Source organism: Cimex lectularius, unplaced genomic scaffold (genome assembly GCF_000648675.2).
Source record: "Cimex lectularius strain Harlan isolate CLEC.00 unplaced genomic scaffold, Clec_2.1 scaffold143, whole genome shotgun sequence".
Taxonomy (NCBI): domain Eukaryota; kingdom Metazoa; phylum Arthropoda; class Insecta; order Hemiptera; family Cimicidae; genus Cimex; species Cimex lectularius.
In genome coordinates this window covers 277,022-303,493 of record NW_019392714.1, presented here as the reverse complement: position 1 = coordinate 303,493, position 26,472 = coordinate 277,022, and the positions used below count along the sequence as shown (strand labels likewise).

At 33.5% G+C, this 26,472-nt stretch overlaps 2 protein-coding genes across 3 annotated transcripts in view; one reads left to right on the top strand and one right to left on the bottom strand.

Annotated features, from left to right (window-relative positions):
- On the top strand, positions 1 to 21,767 carry LOC106672815 (serine/threonine-protein kinase 26-like). Of its 2 annotated transcripts, none has more exons than XM_014404537.2 (9): positions 1 to 813; positions 16,233 to 16,457; positions 16,515 to 16,838; positions 20,308 to 20,493; positions 20,557 to 20,702; positions 20,761 to 20,944; positions 21,030 to 21,185; positions 21,256 to 21,446; positions 21,604 to 21,767. In XM_014404537.2, exons 1-9 carry the CDS (start codon positions 799 to 801, stop codon positions 21,614 to 21,616), a joined length of 1,440 nt encoding a protein of 479 aa, XP_014260023.1. In that variant the 5' UTR covers positions 1 to 798; the 3' UTR covers positions 21,617 to 21,767. The 2 variants fall into 2 exon arrangements, with proteins under 2 accessions (XP_014260023.1, XP_014260022.1); XM_014404536.2 differs by lacking the exon at positions 1 to 813 and adding an exon at positions 13,080 to 13,288.
- A 2,397-nt stretch (positions 21,768 to 24,164) lies between these two features.
- LOC106672807 (basic salivary proline-rich protein 2) overlaps positions 24,165 to 26,472 on the bottom strand; it is an 8,824-nt gene continuing 6,516 nt past the window's right edge. Inside the window, exons 6-8 of the mRNA XM_014404519.2 lie at positions 25,403 to 25,527; positions 25,094 to 25,329; positions 24,165 to 24,929 (exon numbers count right to left, since the gene is read on the bottom strand). Coding sequence (XP_014260005.1) covers positions 24,476 to 24,929; positions 25,094 to 25,329; positions 25,403 to 25,527 — 815 coding nt within the window. The 3' untranslated portion in view covers positions 24,165 to 24,475. The remainder of the gene's footprint in view (positions 24,930 to 25,093; positions 25,330 to 25,402; positions 25,528 to 26,472) is intronic.

The following is a 26,472-nucleotide window of genomic DNA, read 5'->3' as shown; positions in this document are numbered from 1 at the left end:
TTATTTTATGTTGAAAGGCGAGAAAGTATCATGGGGGCACTGGCAGAGCAGAAAGGTATCTTTTTCTCTTTCTAGAGGTTTAGATATTCCAGTCGTCGTTTTCAAGGTACATCGTAAACCTTCACTTGTGGGATGATGGCGGTTGGTCGTATATTTTCGTGACTTTTTGTTCCGTTTTGTCTTGCCGGATTGACGCGTTTGGAGTGTCACGTCGTCGGATGAGAGGAAACCGAGGTGAAAAGTCGTCGAAATCCGCTGTAGCTGACAAATCGGTCGAACTTGTGTTCCGTGCAAAGGTGTACGAGAGTGTAAATGAGTGGTTCTTCTTATGTGTCAATCGGTTATACTTCTAACATGGCGCTCTTGGCTTATTTTTTAAAAATCCGCACCATCTCTTCGACGGCCGGGTCGGACTGATAAAATTCCCTGCCGTTTTTCATCTTTAAAATATGGGTCACAAGTTTTGATTTACAAAACGGAAGGAATACAGAGCGTGTGACGTACGTTTCCCACCTGAGGAATGTTACCGTCGAAAACCGAAACAGAGGAACGTCTTTTCGCATCTTGACTCAGCTCGCTGATGTAAAACAAACGACGATTATGTCTTAGTCGTTGAAGACGGAAACGAAATCGCGCGACACACGGGATAGATTTTCGTGAATAGGACACATATGACAAATAATCCATCATCATCAGTGGGAGAAGGGCCTCTGCTTTTCTGGATCGTCTCCTGAATACTGTTTTTATTTTTTATTTGTCAAGTTTCTTTTTCTTTTTTCCAACTTCAGTCGTCTAACAATGGCTTTCAATGAGGTAAGAAAATACAATTTTTTTATTACTTTTAGATGTAACTCATATTCAATAATGAACAGGTTCTTATTAACTGTGTAATGTTTAAATTAAACATATGTTCCGTCTAGAAAATATGCAGATTGTGCTTTTATTATACATAAAAACATACATATGTACATTTTCAGACGAACTCCAAAGGCCTACACACAAAAAAAAATACACACATATACAATTGTATTTTTTTGTTTTGTTTTAAAACTTCACAATAAAAGTAAGAAATGTATTAATACAATCGCAAATGTTCTTACGTTGACATCATCAGATCTCTGATAGGAATGGTCTTTAAAAATTGATGATTGATGCCAATCCCACAATTAGAAAGTCAATCTACACCATTGTACACGTTGTTACATACATAATTTGTTCTACAGCTAAAATTTAAAAGTTTGTTACACTTATGTTTTATCAAGTAGACAGTTCAAATTGTGTTATTCGTTGTCTTTCAAATATTTTCATTTGGGCCTTGTTTGTTTTAAAATTACAAATCGTATTTTTAGGATTTATGAACATCTTTTTATTCTTTAATATTTCCTGGGGTTACTTTATTTTAAATCATTAATTGAAATTAACCTATATCATACATATAGTTAGAGGTATATACATATGTAAATTTACAGTGTTTAAATAACATGTTCCACTGTTTATGTGTAATTTCAAATATTTTTTCGTTCGAACTATCATTAATGGAAATTGAAATTTTCAGCTTAACTCACAAAATGTTAAATTTACGTTTTATTGTGTAGGCAGTTCAATTTGCGTAGGTTTGCTTTTAGTAAATTTTACTTCAAAACTTTAACATTGGGCCTTTTTGTTGTAATCGAAGTTAATTGTTACATTAACGTTTTACTATGTAGATGTAGTTCAATTTGTGTAGTTTTGTTTGAAATATTTCTCATTATTCTTTACATAATGCTTATATTCGACATTAAATTGAAACCATTCGTCTTAACTTAAAAAATGTTACAAGTTACGTTTTAATGTGTAGATAGTTTAATTTATATATTGGTTAACTTGTTGTATCTTTAATTTCAAAACCTTTACATTGGGCCTTTTTGTTTAATTGAAATTAAATGTTACATTAACATTAAGCCGAAGGTCGTAGGTTCCAATCCGCTCCTGACACTAACTTTTTCATCTCAACCAAGACCTTACATAAAAGAATAATTAATTTAAATAAGTAATTTGGTCAATTGGTCAGACACTAAACATAAATGGATTAATATGTAACATTAACATTTTACTGTGTAGATAGTTCAATTTGTGTAGATTAAAGTTTTGTAGTTTTATTTTAAATATTTCTTATTCCTTACATATGCTTCCATTCGACATGAAATTGAAACCATTCGATTTAACTTGAAAATTTTTAAAAATTACGTTTTTTTGTGTAGGTGGTAGTTTAACGTGTAGGTTAACTTTTTGTTACTCTCATTTCAAATTTTTCCATTCGGCTACTTATATTTAATTGAAATTAACTGTTACAAGTTATAAGTAGATGAAAATTTAACAAGTTTAATGTTAAAGTTGTTTTATCTGGTAAATTGATTTAATTTACGTTAGTTATCATTTTGTAGCTTTAAGTTCTAAATATTTTCCATTGAGCATTTATCTCTCTTTAAGTACTATTATGTGGCTACGTCTTCTTTACTTAATCATGTCCTTTTTAAAATTAACTTTAAAAGATCCTCAATAATATAAAATAGGTGTAAAAAGTTTATTAATGCACCTAATCAATTTCATGTGGATTAAAGTTTCGTTGGTTAAGTATGAAATAATTTCCATTGGGCCATTATATTTCTTGAAATAAACTTTAGTCATCATACCCCAATGTGTAAAACTAAAACGATACATTTTCAACGTGAAATGAAATTCTATGATTCATTTTCAAATGGTAAATCATTCAGAATTGAGTGGGTTGTTTGAGCTTTTTACAGAATCGTGTACCTCAAAGAGATTGTAAGAGAACAAAAGTGCCAACGCAGACCCATTGACACCGTTGTGTTTCATGTAATCCTCCCTACCTCTCGGACTACATCCAGACATTCCTAAAGAAAGTGTTCAATTTCCTACCCTTGCATTGTCACGAGAATAATAGAGGGCAATCTATTTCATGAAAAGATCTATTTCACAGAAATCATGCTTTACATTTCTCTCTCTAGTCCGATGGAAGATTTATACTTTCGGTCCTTCTACTGTCGAACAAGAAAACATCGCTTATCTCACTTGAAATAAAAAGGAAGATAAGTTCAATTCAATAGATAAAATATTAAATATAGATTTTTATAATGTTTCCATTTAGTAATGAAGACATGAGTCTAGGAAAGATAGTACTTCATTCTTTGTAGTGTGTGTTTTATGAACGTTGTACTCCCTTTAAACATAACACGCTTTGAATGGGAGGAAAGAAAATCACCACAAAACTTATTACATTCCAATTTCAACTAAATGATTGATTTTAATTTTGTTAATTTTTTAAACTATAAAATTTACAGTAACCGATAGTCAGGCAACAAAACAGTTCATGTAAGACTGCTTTTTTATCTATACGTAATCATACAGTGCCATGATTCATAAAGAAGTCCTCTTATGAAGAGGGTAAATAATATAGGGTTGAGGTTTTCTCCTTGTAGGCACCCTCAGAAACACTACAATCTCTATTTATTGATATGATAAACGTTATATGTCAAATGAGAACAGCCAACAAAAGTTTTCCTGGGCTTACCTAACATATTCATCAAAATTTAACTATACTCTGGTCCCCATTGTCTTGTCAGTATCGAAAGTCATGAAGATTCGATGACCCTTAAAATTATCCACTATAAATCAACAACTTACACAACTTATTATTCCTGAAGACTTAGATTAAATTAAATCAGACAACATCCTTAATCCTGAAAATTAGATAAATCTGTTAAAAACGTATTATTTCATTAACAAAGTATTCCTCTTGCAGAAGATATTTGAGGAAAGGAGATAGAAAATTTATTATTTGTTAAATATAAAATTGTAATTTATATTAAAAAAACTAGGACGAAATAACAACATTAATTAAAAATTCTCATTCAACTTATTCTAGGTTATTCTCTACCACATATTGTCTACGAAATTATTTTATTTTTGTTATTAGTTTTTATAAGAACAATACACATAAATCAGAGATCGTTTCTGTAAAGCATAATATATTTTATATATGTAAATTCTAGCTGTTAAATTGTTATTTCATTAAAGAATTGAACAAGTTGTAAAATTTACTTTTGAAGCTATATTGTACAAGGGTTTAAGTAACAATTCTTAATTAGAAGACTCACTAAAGTTATTCCTCTTCCTTTTTTGATTAATTGTCTCGTCTTCGATATAAATTCAGACAAATCAATAGCGCACTGCTTCAACTCAATAAAATTTCCCTTTATTGGTTATTGAACTCTTATCATCGAACATGTCATATTCTTCAGATAAACTTTTTATTTCAAAAATTGAAAAAAAAAAAAAGCCTGTTTTTCCCCCCATAGTGATATTCTTCGATGTTAAGTATCTTTGATGTCAATTATCATTTTAAATTGCCCATTTGTTACATTTTGCGCAGATAGTGTTAATTATTTGTTTTATTTGATGAACAAGGTTGAAAGTTTTTCGATTTGTTCTGATTTCTAACAACTTTTCTCTATTGAAATGTTATAAATCCAAGTTTTGTGTCTCTGTAAACCCTTTGATTAATCCGTTTTTCTCCTTAAATAAAGACTGTCGTGATGGCAATTTCCTCATTTATCCGGCTCACTATATTTTTTTCATAACGTCTATGAATATTGTAGAAAAGTAATGAAACTTTGACTATAATCTAGCCGAAAGCTATACTGTGGAAGGTAGAATTCGGTTTCAATTATACCGCGCCCTTCAAGAGCTATTGTATCACCCTTTCTGTACCTACGGGACATCGTTGAACCCTAATTCATCTGTGAATTTTATTGCTGGCTCCGGTTGTAACGGTATTATTTTCCCCTCGGTTGTGTTGTAGGTCCCAAAACAATTTCTACTGCGGAGTCATGTTGTTGTATGGCCTGTTAACGAATCTGTTTCTTTGCAGAATCAACACATAGCAATTTAATTGATGACAATCTTTGTTTCTCCGTATTTCTAATTGAATTTATAGAGTCCTGACGAGAAACCCTCCTAAAGATATGTTTTTTTTTTTTTTTTATATATAGTCCGATATTTCTTTCTTCCCTATTTCGGGCAAGAAGACAAAGGGCAAATTTTCATCATATTCACTAGGGGGTAGAATATGGTTTTTCGCCTTGTATACTCGAGTCATGTAGAAGCATCTTGATGATGATGGATAGTAGGAAGCGGGGTTTGTGCTCCCCAGGCTCTGCATCTTTCTTACTTATTGTACCTTCCTAGTTCAGTGAAATTGACTCAATCCTTCTTCTCAGAAGTTTTTTTTAAATCCTAGGTGATATGGGTGGCTGTTTATTCTTCTTCATTGTATAATCTGAAAATTGGATCATCTTTGAATATGCCCATGTTATGTAGAGGTTTTCTCAAATGCCAGTGAAGGTTAATAGTGCTATCAATGCTCTGAGTCTGGCCCTCTCCAATTGCAGAATTTGCCAGTCTTGGTGAGGTCTTGGTTGTTTTAGCATAAGTTTACTGTGTCTAGCATTTTTAACAATAATTTATGATTATTTCTACCCGCTTAGTTCATCCTCTTCTCTTACAAAAAAGTTTGGATCCATTCTGTTGATCGAGGATTTTGTATTTGGTTTTGTTATCCCTATAATAGGTTCAAGGTGTTGCAGGCCCTACTCTGGCCAGTGTGTCTGCTTTTTCGTTACCCAAAATTCCTTATTTATTATATTTTACTTTATTCCTCCTTCAAAATACCGAAGATTGTCAGGTTGTTGTGTTTCACCAGGTTTTGGAGATTTTAGATGCATTCATTGACTAGTTTTGATGTTATTTTTACACGTCAATTCTTTATTAGCTGCTTAGCTATCCGTAATTACGAGCATTTTTTGCCATTGTAACCTCTTTTAAGATTTTACAGTGCCCAAGCATTGATGGTATGTATTTCTCCTCCTGAAAGACCGAAGTGTACTTCTCTAATGAATTTGATTGCCCATATTTTGGGCTTGTACAAAAAATACCCGATCCATTTCCTTCGTTTTTTTTTGGGGCCATCCATATACCATATCATTGTATCTGATGCTTTCCTGAATTCTTCCTCTCCTTTACAATCTATTGAGACTTTGTAGGAGAGGATGTTGTAAAGAATGTTTCTTGGATAATATTATCCGTCCCCATTTCTAAGAAAGAGTATCTGGTTTTATTAGTTATGGTTGTGTGCCCGAATTGTTTAGTTCCCAGCCAATTTGATTGTTTTTGGAACCTAAATGAGCTTTTCCTTGCTTCTCCTTTTATGAATAATTCTAGTGGAGGTAGGTTTACCATTGTTTCTAGTGCATTTGTAGCGGTTGTTCTCATTGCCCCTGTGATACATAGGTTTGCTATCTTGGTATGCTGCCTAGTGTTTGGGTAACTAGTGTTTGTTAAGCCAGGTTAGTGATCCATAGGGTACTTTTGGTCTTATTACTGCCATGTATAGCCATTGGGCCATTTTCGGTTTTAGCCCCCAAGATTTGCCCAGGGTTCTTCTTGTCATTAGCGATATTTAACCTCATTTTTAGCTGCAGCATTTCATTATAGAACCATAGGCCTTGTATTTCTATGTTTCTTTTCTTGATGAAAGAAATTAGAGTATTTTTTGAGAGGTTTGCTTTAAGACCTCGCCGAGAACAACATTGTTCCACCATCTAGCGTACTTGGGTGCTCTCTTGTAATATCGAGTCGAATTTTCCCTTGACTAGTTGTGCCAATGTCATCTGCATAGCCTTGGGAACAGATCCGCTTTTATGTAGTTTGCATATTAAGTCATCCATTACCACATTCCACAACAGAGGCGAGAATATTCCTCCTTGCGGATATCCTCTCGCGCCCACTGTTTCTACCTTTTCGTGGAATATGGAGGCCTGCACTTTTCTGATTTTTAGCATTGATTCTATCCATCTGCAGTAGATTTTATCAGTTCCTTGCTGTGTCAGATATATAACCATTGCTTCAAAAGAAGTATTATCATCAAATGCTCCTTCAATGTCCAAGGAGGTTCCTAATGCTATTTCATAGTTGCTCATAGTTATTATTTGTTGTATCGTTATTTGGTGTAGTGTTGATTTTTACGAAGGGGTGTTCCTTTTAGAAAGCTGTTTCTTGGTTGATATGCTATGGAAAAACAGAAAAACAGTTCCAGCAGATACCATCTGTCTGTACTCAGGTGTTCTTGGATGATAGATCTCAGAGGGTCTTCAGACTTACTGAAGGAACTTCAGCCAGATTATGACTACACCTTGAGAATATCCTTGACGTTCATTTCATTGAGCAAGCTATATTTTCAATACGTCAATTTTTAATTTATGTATGACTTCTGCGAGGAGACACTGAAAATGGTGAAATGCCGTAACGCGTCTGACAGACCAACAGAGGATAGGCAGATCAAAATGATCGGTAACAACCAAATTATAACGTTTCACTCTGTTGAGGAAATAACAACTGGTTCAAAAAGAAATTGATGAATATATATTACCTACTACATAAATAATAAAAAGAGTTATGTAATGTCATAGTTAAGACATTGATTGTAAATTGAGGTAAAAACATCGATTCTGTTTAAATATGTGAAAAATCGATACAATTATTTAACCTTTCATACTTTTTTTTAAACTTTGTAATTCAATGTTATGTGCATTTATAAAGCTTACCATACGAGCAGTTCGTATAACTATCTTAACATAATAATTACGCAACGTATGTTATAAATTACTTAATTTGCATAAGAGTTATTTCCTTTGGACAGTCGAAGAAAAATTGTAATATTTTACATGTTGAAATTATTTGTCGTGTTATTTATTACTACTGACGACGCTCGAAAAAAAGAGAAGCCTTAAAAGGTCTACAGGTCCCTTTGAGCTACACATTGGAACGCTGATTCGTGCAAATATGATTAAAAGCATTTCGTAACTTAGTCTATTTAAAAAAAACAGGGGAAAAATTAAATTAACATAGGTCTTACCGTAGAAATGCAATTTATTTTAGCACGTTTGATCATGTGTGTCTAACCTAATAAAATCAAAGAACTTTAGATTATTTTTTATATTACTATGAAATGTTATAAGCCCAGTCTAATACAAAGTTCTAAGTCCATTTAAGCTCAATAAATTCCAAAAGTTGAATTTTGTAAAGAAATATTGTACTTTGTTTTGGAAAATGTCTAATTGGTATTATGCATGGTTCAATTTGATCTGGAAAAATTTGAAGTTGATTTTGAAATATTAGTATTTTCTTCGGAGAAAAGCTAATTTGGTTCGGAAAATTTTGAATTTGGCTTGAAAAGGTATATTTTTAGGGAGCTTGTTTATACGATCACTTAATGAGGAAAAAATTACCTTCATCACTCATGAAAGTTTATTTTAAACAAAAGAACAAGCAATGGAGTGAAATGCAGTAATGTATAGAAATATTTCTAATTGGTAATGCTGATAATGAAACTTGGATAAAATCCTTGTATGGACATTTGTAAAGATAAATGATGTTATGTCAAGTATAGGTCGAACATGGAATTTTCTTGTCTCATCACTTCTACGCAGAATTTGCCGTAGGTGGTAATTTATTGTAATTTCATTCCAATCAATAATAATAACAAAGCCTGCCTTCTAATCAAGAGAAAGACGTTCAATTCCACTGGTATTTTCGTAAAATAAATAAAAGAAAAAACAGCAACACATATTCAAATCGTTGAAAATTGCCCTTAGTTTGTTAGTTCATAGTGATGAGTGACAAAGGCGAACGACTCATCGCTGTTAATAAATAAGACCTTAACTGTTAACAACAAACTACGTAGTACAAAGTTCGAATTTGTTTAGTTGAATACGATAATCTATAAATTTGAACTTCTTGGCATAGAAATTATAGAGAAGATTGTGCATTTTAATGACAAACCCTTTAAATTGTTTCCAATGACGGAGTTTTCACAATTGCTATACGATCTCTTTATTTGGGAGTAATAGTCATCGCGCATTTCTCTTCTTATCCTGTTCGACAAAATAAAGATTAAACGGCTGCAATAAAAGCCACTCGAAAGATAAAAGTTATATCTTTATTTACTTAGCCAGTTCCTTTTATGTGCCCAGGTTCTAGAATTTGTGGCAATCAAGCCGAAGAATACGTTATCCTAATCTTCATTATCAGTGATTCAGATCATCAACCTTGGGGTTTTGTTTGTCTTGATGTAAAAAAGAAGAAGAAGAAAGCGAAAGAATTTCATTAACACAATAAACTTCTCCTAGGCTTATTTTTATTGTCGGACGAAAAATTCCTTTAACAAATCTTGACACACGTGTGTACGCAGCCTGGCGCATTGTACTCTGTTCTGGTGATGATAAACTATACCACGTAAACTAGTTACTTCAAAATGAAATACAATTTCCTTACTCGAGAATCCTTTTCTGAATTTCTTCTGACAATTCTGTATAGACCGTGAAAAAGGCTAGGCATTTTGCAATTTAACAACTTACGGATATGTGTGATACGTACATTGAATTTTTAATCATGTTGCCTGTCGGATCCTGGATTGTTCGCCTGTTTCCTGATCATGTACCGCTAGCGAAATAGACCTCGTCTATTTGAAAGTCATCACTCATTTTTTTTAATATGTAGGGTGTCAGGCTTCTCGCATCACAAACTTTGCTAATGAATTTCAAACCTCAAATGCAACAAAAAATTTCGTATCACCATGGTCTGATTCTCAACGCTTTTCCAGATATTCAACATTTTATATTTTCACAACACTCACACAAATCCAATATGACTCCACAAGAATAGCACCACACTTTATGCCTTGAAGATGACCCGAAGAAACGTCGGCAAACAAATAAAAAAAAGGTGTTTTCTAAACGAGCTCTTGACCGTTCCTCACGACTTCAACAAATTATTTTATTTATTTTCAACTATCTACTATTTTCGACATAAATAACGCGTAGCTCTTGAACTATTAATTTTTTCGGAAATTAAAAAAAAACGTTGAAACGAGCGTTAAATTTCCTTTAAGAAGGCACCCTTCTTGACCTTTCAATTTAATTTTTGGTAAAGACTAAATTTTTAAAACATGCTACATTGAAATTAAAAAAACCTAAATTTGCAACCTCATTCGAAAAATTCAACGTATGGCTTGGCAAATTTCATAACTTCTTTGTTTAATAAGCTTTCAAGCGGTATACCCTTTTCCTTATTTAGATTGAACCAAAATGCAGAAATTTTATGCTGAATGGAAAAAAAGTGGTGGTGTGAAAATGGACAGTGAAATTAATCTAGTAATTCAACTTTTTGTCCTGGGCAAAATTTATTTTCCAACTAAATAAAAAATAACAAAAAGAAAGAAAAACGAAAGAAAACATAAAAAAGAGACAATAAACATAGTGAACAACCAAAGCGGAAAAATTGGGCAAAATTTGTACACCAACCACACAAGAAAAAATGAATAACAATACAGAAGTTGTAAAACCTAACTCTAACCTAATAAAAAAACACAAAGAAAAATTTAACGTAATTTGGTTGTTCACTATGTTTATTGTCTCTTTTTATGTATTTTGTTTGATTTTTACGGTTTTTTTTGTGCTTACATACATTATTTCTTTATGTGCTTTTTTATTAAATTGAAGTTGAAAAATAAATTTTGGCCAGGACATAAAGTTGAATTAATTAAGTTGATTCAATCCACTCATCCTTTTACACACCGTCACCACTTTTTTTCCCATTTAGCAGTATTTGTGCATTTTGTTTCGATGTAACTAAAGAAAAGGGTATACCGCTATTTTCTCAGTTAAAACACCAGTATTTTAAGAAATAAAATATTTTTGTGCCAACATAAAATTAAGTTAATCAGACATAATAATTTGTTTTGATTTAAATATAGTTCGTTTTAATAACCCCCCAAATTGAAGGACGTAACGGGTAGTTCTGGTGGTGGATAGACTATGCCCGTGTGACAGACGAGCACCAACCTTCAGGTTGTCGCATCGCCGTGTGTGGTGATCAAGTTGCGCATAGTGTGCGACAGCTCGATGCAACTCTGCTGTAAAGCGCAGGTTTCATTGCAAACCGAAAAACAACCGCATACTCGAGAATTTGCCCATTAGTGCTCTTAGTTTGCCTGTTCGTCTTGCTTTAAAATTATCCTTTTATCAGCTGTAACGTGATTTGTTTGTTGCCACTATTAGTTAAATATTTAATGACTTCGAAACTTTTGTGTTATAAGAACAAACATGACACTTGACAAAATACATTTCTTAGTTACATTGGAAAAGTCCAAAATAGCACACGGATCGGATTTAATGCTAAAGCTGATTAAAAAATCACGTTTGACCCCAAACATTTACGGTGCGAATGGCATTCGATATCCCATTAGAATAATAGGAAAACCTTAGGAAATAGGAAAAGAATCTTTATATTCAGAATAGAATTATTGGTGTGCAAAAACCTAACTTGAATAACAACAAATAAGTAATTGAACATTTTCCTTCAAGGTCTTTTTTTTGGGAAGGCGCATTTTTATAGGCTGTCATACTTGAGCATGTCTCTGGTCCACTCATTCTTGATGGAATTTATTTAAGATTATGGCTCGATAAACGCGATATTTTTAATTAGCAGATAATTGGTTTTTTTTTTAACTTGATATGAGGCTTTTATAAGATGGCTCTCACGACACATTTCCAGGAACATAATTAAAGTACAATTTTAACAATTTAATCGATAAATATGTCACCAAGTACATGGTATATATATATATATATATATATATATTTATATGTGCATTAATCGTAAAAACGAAAACTACTGAACCGATTTAGATGAAATTTTCACATTGTTTTGTTATTTTAGTGCCGGGCGGGTTTAGAGACTATAAAATGGACATATAACAAATAATGGGCGTCAGGATTTACAAAAAAAGAGAAATAACACTTTTTATTATCTACGTGGGCAATGCCGGCTTATAAAGCTAGTATTTTAAAAAGGCAACATGTTTATTTGGCAAGTTATGTATGATTAGGAAGGTCAAAATATGTTTTGCGTTTGAGTGTGCTGAGATTGATGCGGATATCCTGCACAGTAGGTTTTATGTATTTGCTGAATTATGATATTGGGATATATTCAGATTTTAGTAAATTCGGTACCAAGCATGTTTTGTACCGTTATGTGTGTACTTTATTATGCATATATGACAAGATATATTAGTCGTTTTATGTTCAACAAGGTAATTTTTGAACAGATGACATGTCTGTTGTAATTGTTAATGCGATAATATATATTTAACCCTTTTGGGAACTGGTTATCCGTTTACACTGATTTTTTTATATATTACATTTCTGGATACCGATCAGTAAAAAAAATTCGAGATTACTTGTACTTTTAAGGGGAATGTAAAGAATAGTGACAGTGCAGCTTCGTCTGCGACCGTTTTAACCGTGTCGCTTGCGGGACTTCTGACAGTTCTGACTTGATACCCATTGGATTTAGTTTCTGCATTTTACTGCATGGTAGTGAGATTAGACAAATGATCTGGATGATTCTGCACATTGTGATCAGGGAGTCATTTCAATCTCGACTGTAATACGTACGCCATACATAGATTGTTTCGCTTTTTTTATTATTATTTTATTTGTACCCTATACAATAATAAATACTCATCATCAGACAGAAATTACAAACAAATCTCTCGACAAGAATTGTAAGGGAGGCTTGTGAATCCACCGCCAAAGCGTATCTTCTGCCAGATGAATATTTATTACTCGGAATCCGGATATCTGCCTAAAGTTTTTGAGTAGAACTGTCTTTTCCAGAAAGTGAATTGCCATGCTCATCCATTTGGTAGATTAGTGCTTGTCGACGTCTAGTTCTTTGTCGCATGGTCTTTTCATGGTATTCCGAACCTTTTCGGATGTGCGTTCGGCGTTTCATTGAGACCCGAACATGCGGAATTAGACTTTTTTTTTAAACAAATTCCCTAATATGTTTGTCACATCGTTGTCATTGATATGCCTTCGACGTCGTCCCCTCTTCTCTTATTGCCGCGATCGTTTGGAGGGGATGCCGCCGTCAGATTATCCACGGTCACCCCCAGGGCGTCGTTGCCCTCCGCCTCAAGAGTTGAAAACGTCGTCGTCGTCCGAGGCTGTGCTCGAATACCAAGACTCATATGCACAATCCCAAGCTCCCCTGGCATGACAAAGCCTGCTCTTACATGCACAGTCTTCCAAATCGGAGGCTTTGGGCAGACCAGCCCTGGGCGCGTCAACTCTGGACACTCCCGGCCCGGCCGAAGGAAAGAACCGAAGTAAGTTATAAAATAAGGAAAATTCTGGAAACATTATTTCAACTGTATTCTTTTGGATATCACTTTATTTGTTTAGCCAAATCGACGTATGACAGCAAAAACAAAAATAAATTGAAATAGCATGAGTTCTTCCTACTATCTCTCAAGCAGTTCCGATATCTTTGAGTTAAACCTAGCAAGGAAATATGCATGCTATATTGAAATATTCGCCAAGGTAATGATTGAGAACTTCCTCTAAGAATAGGGACACCAGTAAACTGTTTTTTGGCCATTTCAAAACTATCAATTTTTTATCTAATGAAGAAATTTGTTACCATTGAAAAAAGTTCTTTTTTTCCTTAACTATCCTTCGTTTCCATTGATAATTTATACGATATTAAGTTAATCGGATAATTACGCCAAAATTTTTGACCAGTAACCCTACCTTTCAAACTTAACCCCCTTATCTCTTGACAGAGAAACAGAAAAACACCAGTATGTGTCTTAAAGGGTACCGACCCGAAATTCGATTGTTTTTAAACATACTGACTTTTATTTGTGTTCGAGAAACCTAAACAAACTTGAATTGATGTATACGTATTTGCGAATGGAAAGAAATCGTTTCTGGAAAGAGGGTCGCAATTTTTTTTGCAGTTTTATGCTGAAAAGAGGATTGTTAATGATACAATAATTCGTTCAGTTACTGCTTCATTTCGATTACTTGTTAAAAAATAATAATAATAATAATTTGGGTGTACATTTATTACAGAACGTATTGTATTGTGTAATTTGGCGATGTCCACTATTCTGTCGTCCTCCCTTCCCTCTCACGACTAAACCCGATTTTCTTCCTTTTTTAAGTATAATTCTTAACACATATCTTCTTTGGTCCTAGTGTGAAAAATCCTGTAGAAAAAGCAGAAGAAGGGGACAAAGGGTACACACGAAATGGAGAGGGTACGGGACAAAAAGCACGTCCTGTTCCTTCTCTCCTTTATTTCCAGTACATGGTTCTTCATTGTCACCTCTTTTCCTCTTCACTTCCCACTCATACACTATATATTTCATCACATGATAATTTGTGTCATAACATCTATTTGTTATTTAAAATATATTGCGTTAGTTGGTAATTTTACAAAATGCTTACATCATTTTCACTTTACTTCTCTCTAATGTATTTACATTCTAAATTTGTAAATGTATATATATTCTATTTTTATATGCAATGAATTTCGATTTGTTTTGATGTTTATTAATATGAAGAATTCTTTCTTAGGTAGTTATTTAAAACTTAACTTAATGTCAGAACTACCAGGTAACCAGAAAAGTTTGTGTGGGTTTAAAGGGTTTAATAATTGTACTATGGTTTGGGATATTATTGGGTATTTGGTTGTTCAATGATTAATATAATGAACTTTCAGCTCGCTAAAAGAAAAGGTGAAAGTCAGATAGGGCCAGGTCTGGAGAGTAGAGGGTGTGTAGGACTACCCAACTAAGCTTCATTATCACCTCCTTTTTGTTCTGGCTATGTGAGATCTTTTGTTGTCCTGGTGAAAAATTACATCTTTTTGTTCCCAAGAGCAGGTTGATTCTGGGCCAGGGCAACAGATACGTGTTGCAGTTAGCTTGAGTAGATTTCTGCGGTGATGATCTGGCCTTGTGGATTTCTGCCATAACCCTACTCATGATTATGATCCTACTAAGGGATTATGTTAATGAATATTCGGTTTTTGCATCCCTAATCATTTGGTTACAGTCAATGGTACAACATCCTGATGTTACAGAACAATACAGATTTTTTTTTTTTTCGTCACGTGACAATCCGGTCAAAAAAGTCTCTACTTTGTGCAGATAAAGCCAAGAAAGGCAAATGTTTAGACTCTGAAGCTTGTTACTTGGACAATTTGTGAGAAACTCATTTGTTGAGCTTCCACATCTTCCAAGTCAATGTAAGAAATTTTCTGGTTATATATATATTACACAGGGCGGGCGACCAGGAACCGAGGGGTTAAAAGCCTGAGTAGGCCCGTACCCCATCCCTAAAAGGTCCGGGACCTGGTCGGCTCACGAGTCCTGCATAAACCTTTTGGACCTATTCACAAACCCCATGATTGTGGACCATTTTATCCTGGGGAGTGTTTTGGTTATGTCCTCTCCTTCGAAAGTATTAAATCTTTCCCTAGCATACCTATCGCATTCTGCGAGGTAGTGTCGAGCCGTTTCTTCTTTTGTTTCGCAGAAGCGGCAGAAGGGGTCTGGTAGAGTACCCATTATGAAGAGGTGTCTTCTCAAGGGGCAATGGCCCGTTAGGATACCTATCAGCCTCCTTATTCCCCTCCTAGAGTTAGAGAGTAGCCATTTCGTTTCTTTAGGTTTGATTTCCTTCAGAAACTCCTTCGATCGCCTGCATCCGGGGGACATATTCCATTCCTTAAGGAATTGTTTCATGCTCCAGCTACCTATACTCTCTTAAATTTTCTGGTTACTTCATATTTTCTTTGTATCAAGTGTTGGATTAAATTATTCTGTATTTTTTGAATTTGAAGTACTACAGTTAAGAAAAATATTAGACCATAAAAATGTTAGTAAAGATATCCACAGTGGACATCGGTGGCCACAACAGTAAAGAGCATGCACATAAGGACTCATAACTATTAAGGTTCCAAGATTTGAAGCCAACATACTTAGCCAAGGCTATTTTCAGAACCACCCTGGGGGTTAATATAACCTCATAGTTGAAATAACTCTGTGGAAAAAATGTGGAGAATACATCATATAATAGTAATCGTATATAAATGTATAGACATTAAAAATAGCACTGAAGTTTGCTTCCACACACACATATAAATAATAATTATTATAATAAGCTTTTTTTTCATAGTGCACAACACATTCTTATTGCTTACACTGTTTCCACATTCATGTTTAGTATTGTAATTGTTTTTTGTTTGCTTTTTTATTGTAGAAGGTTGATCCCGAACAAATTTTCACGAAGCAGGAGAAGATTGGAAAGGGATCGTTCGGTGAGGTGTTTAAAGGGGTAGACAACAGAAGTCAGCAAGTTGTCGCCATTAAAATAATCGATTTGGAGGAGGCGGAAGATGAAATTGAAGACATCCAACAAGAAATCATGGTGCTTTCTCAATGTGATAGCCCATTTGTCACAAAATACTTCGGATCCTACCTCAAAGTAAGATAATTAACATTGAAAAATTATGAACAGGCAATAATTTCTTACTTACTATAGGGCACAAAGCTATGGATCATAATGGAGTACCTTGGTGGAGGATCGGCGTTAGACTTAATGAAGCCGGGGAACTTTGAAGAAATGCACATTGCGATTATTCTGAGGGAGGTGCTAAAAGGGCTTGACTACCTTCATAGTGAAAGGAAACTACATAGAGATATAAAAGCTGCCAACGTACTATTAAGTGAAATGGGTGATGTCAAATTGGCTGACTTTGGAGTAGCGGGCCAGTTGACCAACACAACTAGTAAGAGGAATACATTTGTAGGGACGCCTTTTTGGATGGCACCAGAGGTTATTAAACAATCTGCGTATGATTCCAAAGTAAGTTGACTATTATTCTCTATGGTTTAATTTAATCAGTATTTTGTTTAAACATTATTAACATTCTGGCTGGGGAGATTAATTAATAAATTTTATTACAATACAACTTCAACATTAAATCATTATTTTTGTTATCAAAGTAATTGACTTATGTCAAGCCTGTTTGGTTTTAAGACATTAGATTTACCTGGTTAGGTGATTGGCATCATACAATGTCTTTTGTCTTTGATTAATTAGATCATCTTGAGATTGCGGTATTTTTATTTCTACAACCAAGGGTATTGTCATCCTTATCATTACACTATTTTTAATAAATTAATCTAAGGTATTGCTTGAGATACAAAAGTCAGTGTCATGAGCGGGATTTGAACCCACGACCTTCAGCTAAATACACCTTTGCTCTACCACTTGAGCTGTCGTGACTTTGATCCACTCGGGCACTAACCTACCATCTCAACCCCACCATTCAAATTTTCCCTCCTTTTTGCCATTTTTCAAATGTCGTGTAATCTATTCAATCCTCAGTGTCAAATGAAATAGCGATGGAGAGCTTTAGTGAAGATATACTTCATTCTACTGATTAAATCCATTAGACTTCGTGGTCCGATTGACCGAATAACTTTTTTCAATTAATTAATCTTTATGTAAGGTATTGGTTGAGATGGTCGTGGGTTCGAATCCCGCTCGTGACACTGACTTTTTTATCTCTACCAATACCTTACATAAAGATTAATTAATTAAAAAAAGTTATTCAGTCAATCGGACCACGAACTCAATCGATTTTGTGAGTGCATGCCCAGAGTTGAGACCTACCTGAGCTGATAAAGAAGCTGTTTTTTGACAACCCATGCTTATTTAGCCATTACATTTTTCAGAACTTAATGTTGTTCTTTTTATAGTTTTATTTTTTACAGTAAATATCTAACATACAACAAAGTGCATTGCTTTGTTTGCAAATTCAATCATTGAGATGAGTTGAATGTACTGTATTTTTTTCATCCAATCTGATTCATTGGGGAATTTACAGATCCAGTGTTTCTCAACCACCGTGATTGCATTTTATCACTAGAAAGATGATAGATAGATAAACACACTTTATTTACATCAAAGAAAAAAAAACATAGTGAACAATTTATAAAGTTTTATACGGCATGGATGGTTTGCCTGCCAGTAGTATATGAATATGACTATTTGAACTATCAGATGTGTAAAATTGGGCAGTAAATTATGTAAAAACACTGAGACCTCGAAGCGCTCTTGTCCTAGATACAAGATCCAATACTCTGACAATATGGGACCCTGGGCAACAAAATGACAAATATCCTCTACTCTTAAGTTACAGAGCGTACACGTGCAATTTCCATCGTCTTCCTTCCCAGAATTTAAAAACACACTTGTTCACAACTAAGTTTAAGTAGCCATTGTAGAGCAGGGAGTTACAGTGAGCTAGCTTCTTAACCATTTAAGTTACTCCTTTATATTTGGGCCAACTCGAGAGATTTCCCAAAAAAAGTTAAAATTACAACCAAAATTAAAAGCTATTGAATTCCAATGCCAAAGCCAAGAGCAATTAGATTTAATAATCTCGAGAGCAGTAATTCGAGAAACAGAGCCTTTAAGCACTTTGAGATTAAACGAGAAGTGCAAGCTAATTGTAAAACCAAAAATAGTACCTACTGCTGTCTCAATATATAACACATAGTTTGGTGTACAGTCAGGCAGTGATCAAATCTTTCTAATAAAAAAATGTTAAACCCTTTTGATTTTATCATAATGCTAAACCCTGGCATATAGCATAAAATACATAGAAGTAAATAATTTAAACTTTGAAAAAACAGGGATTAACTTCTGGGGCAAAACTCATACCATATTATATTCATGGCAACTTTCACAATTTCACTTGTTCAATTTTTTTAGATGAGTGGTTAGAGAATCTGAGAGTTAGGAAAACATTAAGATATTTTTTATATTGGTTTACTACTTCAACTCTTTCTCCTTAGAAAAACCACCGCTCAGCTTTGGCAGGTCTGCCTCCATTCAAACACCATTATCTTTGATTTAGCTAGGTTTACGGTGAGATTTCACTGATCACAATACAATTCCAGGAAATGTAAGATCTTTCTGAAGCCCAACAATACTATCTGCTATTAAAACTGTATCATCTGCATACTGGAAAATCTTTGTTTGAATAAAACTTCTTTTAGTTCCAGCACTGTGCTGTTTTATTCAAACACATTCTTTCCATTATGGAGTTCCATAGCTTGGACGGGACTACTTTAGACAAAATATCGTCTGCATACATTAAAATTTGAATAACAGTATCTCCAACTTGGGCTGCAAAGTCAATAGGAACTCTAGGGGACTAAAAATAAATTACTTTTATTTTTATGTCAGTCAATTATAGGGTGTTGTTGACTGCAACCAAATTGATAGAGAAGTATTATTTTTGCTCTATGATGAGCATTGATTTTTCAGGAATTTATTATAGAAAACAAGAGGCATAGAAATTGCCTTGTATGATGCAATTCAGTGGTTTATGTAGGATCATAATTATCTATATTATCTGCCATGTTTGTTTCATGCATTTGAGGTGGGAAGATTTATGAACTTTTGAAGAAAAGACAAATCGCTTCTCTCTCTAAAAGAAGAAAAAGTTGAGAAAAAAAGTGCCACAAGCGGGATTCAAACCCATGACTTCGGTTAAATACGCTGCTGCTCTCCCACTTGAGACTAACTTCCCATCTCAACCCCACTTTTTTTAATTTTCCCTCCTTTTTGCCATTTTTCATATGTCGCCGAGAATCAAATAGATTACGCGACATTTGAAAAATGACAATAAGGAGGGAAAATTCAAACAGGTGGGGTTGAGATGGGAAGTTAGTGTCCGAGTGGATCGAAGTCACGATAGCTCAAGTGGTAGAGCAGTGACTTATTGAGCGTATTTTGAGGTGGGAAGATTTATGAGCTTTTGATATGGACCATAGATATCCATGAAAATCAAACCAGACTTGTTATCAGGTCATACCATTTTTTTTTAATTGATACTCATGGTGTTTGCCAGTTACTGTAGACATTTAGTCTTTTTGTGATTACTCACTATGTTTGCATGAATATATCAGCAGTTGTTTCTTATCATCCTGGTCTACCTTGCTTTGATGGTTGGTTTGTATGATAAAGGTTAATAACACTAACACATAAACCATTGAAGATTGTGAGAAGCTGAAAGAAACATGTCTGACAGATCAAAGTAGATGGAGTAGGCTGACCAGGATGTTCAGAAACAGTTAAACTATTACCCGTACAAAATTCAAAATGAAATGATTTTTATAATACTATATTTATGTACCAGTCGGTTGCAAATTCACAGGTTTTTGCAGCTTTTGAATAACAAATAACAAAAAGTGCATGTTGTGTGGTAAAAAAATTAATGCTTTTAGTTGTTAATTAATTTTTTTTTTTTTAATTGTAGGCTGATATTTGGTCTCTTGGTATCACAGCTATTGAATTGGCAAAAGGAGAGCCACCCAATTCTGAATTACACCCGATGAGGGTATTGTTTCTTATACCAAAAAATAATCCCCCGCAGTTAACAGGCAATTACACCAAACAATTTAAGGAATTTGTCGAGTCATGTCTTAACAAAGATCCTGAAAATGTAATTTGCTTTTTGAATTAACATTCATCGAAAATGTATTGATTCATTTGTGTTTGCTTGTAGAGGCCAACAGCGAAAGAATTGCTCAAATTCCCTTTCATTCGTAAGGCAAAGAAAAACTCATACCTCATAGATCTAATCGATCGTTATAAGAAATGGAAATCACAGAGAAATGAAGAGAGCGAGACAGAATCAGAAAACTCTGACTCGTAAGGATATTTTTTGTACTTTTTTAAACTCCTGTCTCATCATGATTATTTCTTTTAGTGAGGAATCTGGCAAAGTGGAGAGCGAAATGGACGAACCTTGGATAATGACTGTCAAAAGTCCCCATGGCATTAAATCTCTACCGCAACAAATTGAAGAAGGGATGGTTCGGAATGTCAAAGTCAGCAGCGTTCACAACGGACAGTCTAAAGATACTAACTTAAATAATTTTAAAAGCAATCAGGTAGGATGAAACCATAAAGTAGTTAATTTGATGCTATTTTAACACGCCTCAATGTCATTTGTTACATTTTATTGAATTGTTTCAGCCAAGAGGTGCTAACCTTCCTAGTAGCCAGGAAAAGTCTTCTACTCCTAAAGAATCAGAGAGAAAACCTAAAAGTAGACAGGAACGGCAAGAAAAACAACAGGAGCCGAACAAATCATCCACGCTTACATTTCTTATTCATCCTCTTCTTGGAGAAGTAATCTTTGTTTATAATAATATGAATTTGTATTTGTAAAAGCGGTATAATTTATTTCAATTCTTCATAGTTGAAAAGACGGCATAATTATAATTCCCGGCGAGAAGATGGGACACCTTCTAAAACAGAGGCAATAGATGAACTTAGAACGGCCTTTGAAGTAGCTGAGCGGTCTAGTCCTGGAATATCTGGAATGTTTGTCAATGAGGTCATTCATAAACTTATGGGTCGCCAATATCAAGGAGTAACTAGACTTGTAGGGTAAATATTTACATAATTTTTTCTGTGTACTGTATATTTCCTTGGTCAGCATTATAATTGTTCTTTGGTAACTTTTAAATCTATTTTAAAAATTATTTCTTTTAAAATGTTACAATTAGTTAATCGTGTTTAATAGTAAAATTCAATTTTGTTGCAGGGATACAACATAGGGTAGATATGAAGTAGTTTCTCAGAATTGACAACACAGTATGCTGTATGTTAGGCTAACTTTCTCTTTGAACTTATCATATGGAGAGTTACATTTGGTGTTAGAATTAAAAAAAAAAAAAAAAGAGACAAAAACATAAATAATAATGAAAAGTAAATATATATTTATTGAATTTTAGAGACAAATTATTGTATATTGTGTTTCTTGTATAAAGAGAAAAAATATTGAAAAATTGTGATAAGTGCAGTTGGCTCTTATTTATTATTTGATAAATATAATAATCTATTTCACATCAAGAAAAATAAGACAATATTATTAGAATTAGTCCTTTTTGTTTTGTTTTTATATGAGTAGAACGGCTTTTTAGAAGAAAGTGATATATTTGGAGTACTTCCACTGCTTAATGTATAATGTAATAAAGTTAACAAGTTTACAAAACCCATTTAAAAATCTGCAAAGTAATATGTAATAAATAAACTTTGTTGCCATACAATTTAGTTATTATTTTGGTCATATTTATGGGTATTGGCTAATATGATTTGTCAAAATTTTTCTTATTGAATGAAATCTCATATTTATTTAGAAACTAGCTTTGAGCATTAACAATAAATCAAACAATGTATCTCTGTAATTACAGGAATCATAATATGGCCTTAACTAATAAAATTGTGAGTTGAACGGGTGCAATAAAGAACCTTTAAAAAATCGGCTATGAAAGATTTTTCATTTTCAAAAGTGAAATATTTTTTATAGTGCTAAAAATTAAAAATATAGTTTTAGAAAAAGAATAAAAATTTAAAATAAAAACATCTTATATAAGCTATTTTTTAGAGAGAGTAAGAGATTTAAATACCCACGTTAGGTTAACAAAGTATATTTATTTTGCTGCTGCCTTAAAACTAGTTCTAAAATAACAAATTACAAAATTCTAACTATTTAGCATCTTCAAAGGAGATCTTTAAAACTTTTCGCACACTGTTAAATTTATAAAAATTAGAATTGTTCTCTTGAGATCATTATCTTTGAAAATATCACTCTAATAAATGTCTCTATTAAAATTTTAATTATTTTTCTAATTATTTTAAAGAGTACATAAAAGAGAAAAATGTACATATTTGTATATCTTTATTGTCCACTTAATATAAATTTTTGGCCTCTATACCAGAAATGTATTTTTTTAGAATTGTAAATAAATAATAAATCAATTACTAATAAATAAATACATATTTATTTATTTATAATTGGGTTTGGTTTTTTTTGTTAACAGGAGGTTATTAAATGAAGAAGAAAAAAATGGTATTGTCAAAATGAAATGTTTCAAATTTTGTATGCCATACTTATTTGATACTATCCGAAACTTGTTGATTATTTTATTATATATGTATATAAAAGTTGAGAGAGCATGATCATTGTTGACTTATTGAAATAATAATAATATACAAAATCATTCTTTTTTTTATATAAATTTTGTAGTCACAGATTGTTTATATAGCATCTTTTATTTCTCTATTTCAGTATTATTTTTGACAATATACATTCAAGATATGAATCATTTAGTGCCAACAAATTTCGCACATTTATATTATTATTTTTTATCCTACACTATAAAATAAAATCCGCAAATTCTTGTTCTTTTCTTTTTGGCTGATGTTGGAAGTTTCTATTGATTTTGTTTATAAACAAAGATTTAATTTTTTGTTTTGTTAGAATGACCATGTTATCAGTTAACATGTACAAAATAAAATGTTAAGTTGTATCAGCCTTTTTTTCATCCAAACGTTTTCTCATTGTCAAAAAAATGTCACTTGTCCAACGCATTTTAATTGTCACCTTAACCCTTAACTGAAAGATTGGTGTTCAACCTTAGCAATAATTACAATTAATTAAGGTTTTTAGTTGAGATAAAAAAGTCAATGGCACGAGCAGGATTCGAACCCACGATCTTCGGCTTGATACACCGCTGCTCTACCACTTGAGCTATCGTGAACTCGATCCACTCGGACACCAACTTCCCATCTCAACCACATCTTTTGAATTTTCCCTCCTTTTTACCATTTTTCAATCCCGCTCGTGCCATTGACTTTTTTATCTCAACTAAAAACCTTAATTAATTGGTCAAGCGGACCACGAAATTAGTGAACTTAGCAATAATCCATTATATTTAGTGGTCTGATTGACCAAATTACTTCTTTCAATTAATTAATCTTTTTTGTAAGGTTTTGGATGAAATGAAATAGATTAATTAATTGAAATAGCAATAACGTAATATGCCATTTTTTGATCTTATAATTGATAAAACTATAAGTATAATTGTGGTTGATAAAATGGGGGAAATATAGTATATTTTATGTATTAATAAACAAAAAACTTGTAGCAATAACTCTTATATGGCAGGTAATTATACATGGCACCAAAATTTGCACACACTAATTGTTTGTGATATTTCTTTTGTGAAACAGCATGCAATCAAATTTGTGATACCTGCAAAACTTAGGATTAACCAAAGAAAGGAGTAAGGGTTAATTTTTTTGATAGAACTAACAGTTAAATTAATTTAGAAATAAGTTTATTACAAGTACATGTACACAACAAAATAAATTCCCTACATTAAAAATAGTGTCACAAATGCTTCACATCTCTGTGTTAATTACTTACTGATTGGCCATAAATAAATTAAATACACAAATAGAAATTGAGTTAAAAAGTATATACACTTAAACTGGCAACTACATATATACAATTAAATAATAAAATTAGAATTAATCAAATACGCTAGCTTCAAAAGGTCGATAAGCCGTATCATGCTTTCCAGTCCTCAATTTTACCGACTAAATTTGTGAATGAGTTCTGAGTTAATTTTTCATTGGGGAGGTGGTTGATAGTTATAAGGTGGATATTGTTGAGGAGGAGGCCCTGCAGGAGGTCTTGGATACTGCTGATAAGGAGGACCACCACCTTGTGGATATTGGGGATAGCCACCGGAACCAGGATAGCCTTGAGGGGGGTAACCACCCTGTGGCTGGTTTGGGCTAGGAGGTGGGTACTGTGTCTGAGTCGAAGCTGATGGCGCTGTATGGGTCGTCTGGGGGTATCCTGAGGATGGTTGGGGACTCGGTGAACTCCCGGAAGCTTGTGAATAGCCACCACCTCCTCCTGTATTCGAGGGGGCGCCAGTCGTTGTACCTGGGTTTGCATAGTTACCCGGATAATTGCCGGGATACGAATTCTGCCCCTGTGTGTTTGGTTGACTGGTTGGATACGGCTGTCCTGCATACCCTGATGGATAATTCCCTTGTTGGGAATTGACCGAATACCTTCAAAACAATAAGTAAAATTGTCTTTTAAACAATAGAACAGGGACTCATAAATTCACTTAGTTGACTATTTAATTTTTCCTTAAAATAATAATATTTATTATGTGATTCATACCCTCTAGTTAACGACTGTATAATTTATGCGTTAATGAAAGAGAAATTACCCTTGTTGGGAAGGAGGTTGGTATCCACCGGACTGTGGTTGTGGAGGTGGTGGTTGACTGTTAGTCGCTGGGCCAGGACCTGGTGGAGGGCCATACCCACCCTGTTGTTGGGGTGGTGGAGGACCATACCCTTGAGGTGGCGGCCCCTGGGGATATCCAGCTCCTGTATTGTACCCACCTTGCTGTCCTTGAGCCCCCATAGGCGGACCCCCTTGATTTGGAGGCCCAGTGTAGTTCTGTACAAACGTTACATTCAGGAAAGTGTCATCCAATCGCTTAAAAACTCTTTACTTAAGAACCTTAACTAACCTGTGGTGAAGAAACCTGTTGTTGATTTGGATATTGAGCATTAGGATAACTTTGTTGAGGGTTTTGTTGGGGGTAACCCTGGGGTGTTCCTCTATACTGCTGAGGTCCAGTAGGCATACTAGGGCCTAAATTGGACAAAATTCAATGGTAAAATTTGTAGTAGAAATTGTATCTAGTGGGGGAAAATAATAAAGGTTAAAAAAATAAAATACTTTTAGTATATAAATTTACTTATTAATTCAACGAAGGCTATATCATGCTTAAAGATCTGTCACCATTAGAATAAAATGTTAATAAAGAACATGCACATTGAAAGATGTTTGTACATACAAATCAACAATCATTACACAATAATAATAGTTACAATCATGAGAACTTTTATATATATTTAATACAATATGTTTTTAAACTTTGAATATTTAACATACTGAAGTGACAGCCAGTATGTTTCTTTCTTCTTTTCCTTACAATTCTTTCAGAAGATGAAGAGCAATAAATGGGTGAACTGTCAGTTCTAAAAAACAATAAATGTCTGTTGATCTTCACTGTTTACGTCCAGTAAAATTATTTTCAAATTTTTCCCTTCTTTGCCTTGGGACTCTAATGTCATATTCGTAAATCGATTCGAAGTCCAATAATTTAGATGACTTCTTCCTTACCCTTCCGGATCTTGAGACACCGGTTATTTCGAGTTCTAAACAATAAATAGGAGTGTTAATTCAAAACTGAATAAATTCACAAATTACAAATGAAATCTTTTTTTAACTTCCAACACTAACCAGAAGGGGGGGGTGAAAGATTATATATATATATATATTTTCTAGTGTGGAAGTACAATAAAAGTTTGGTCCAAATTCGTGCCCCATCTGCCAGGTCGTTTTTTTGTAAGTTAATAATAATACGTTTAAAAATAAATAATTATATCCTTACGTAAAATATTTTTTTAACAGTTCTCGTAATATATTAGGTTTTTACCAACTCGAAAAAAAACGAAACTTTTTAAATCGTCTTTTTGGACATCCCACGCCCTCCTGGGAGAATTCGAAGTAGAATTAAGCTAGTAAAGCCCT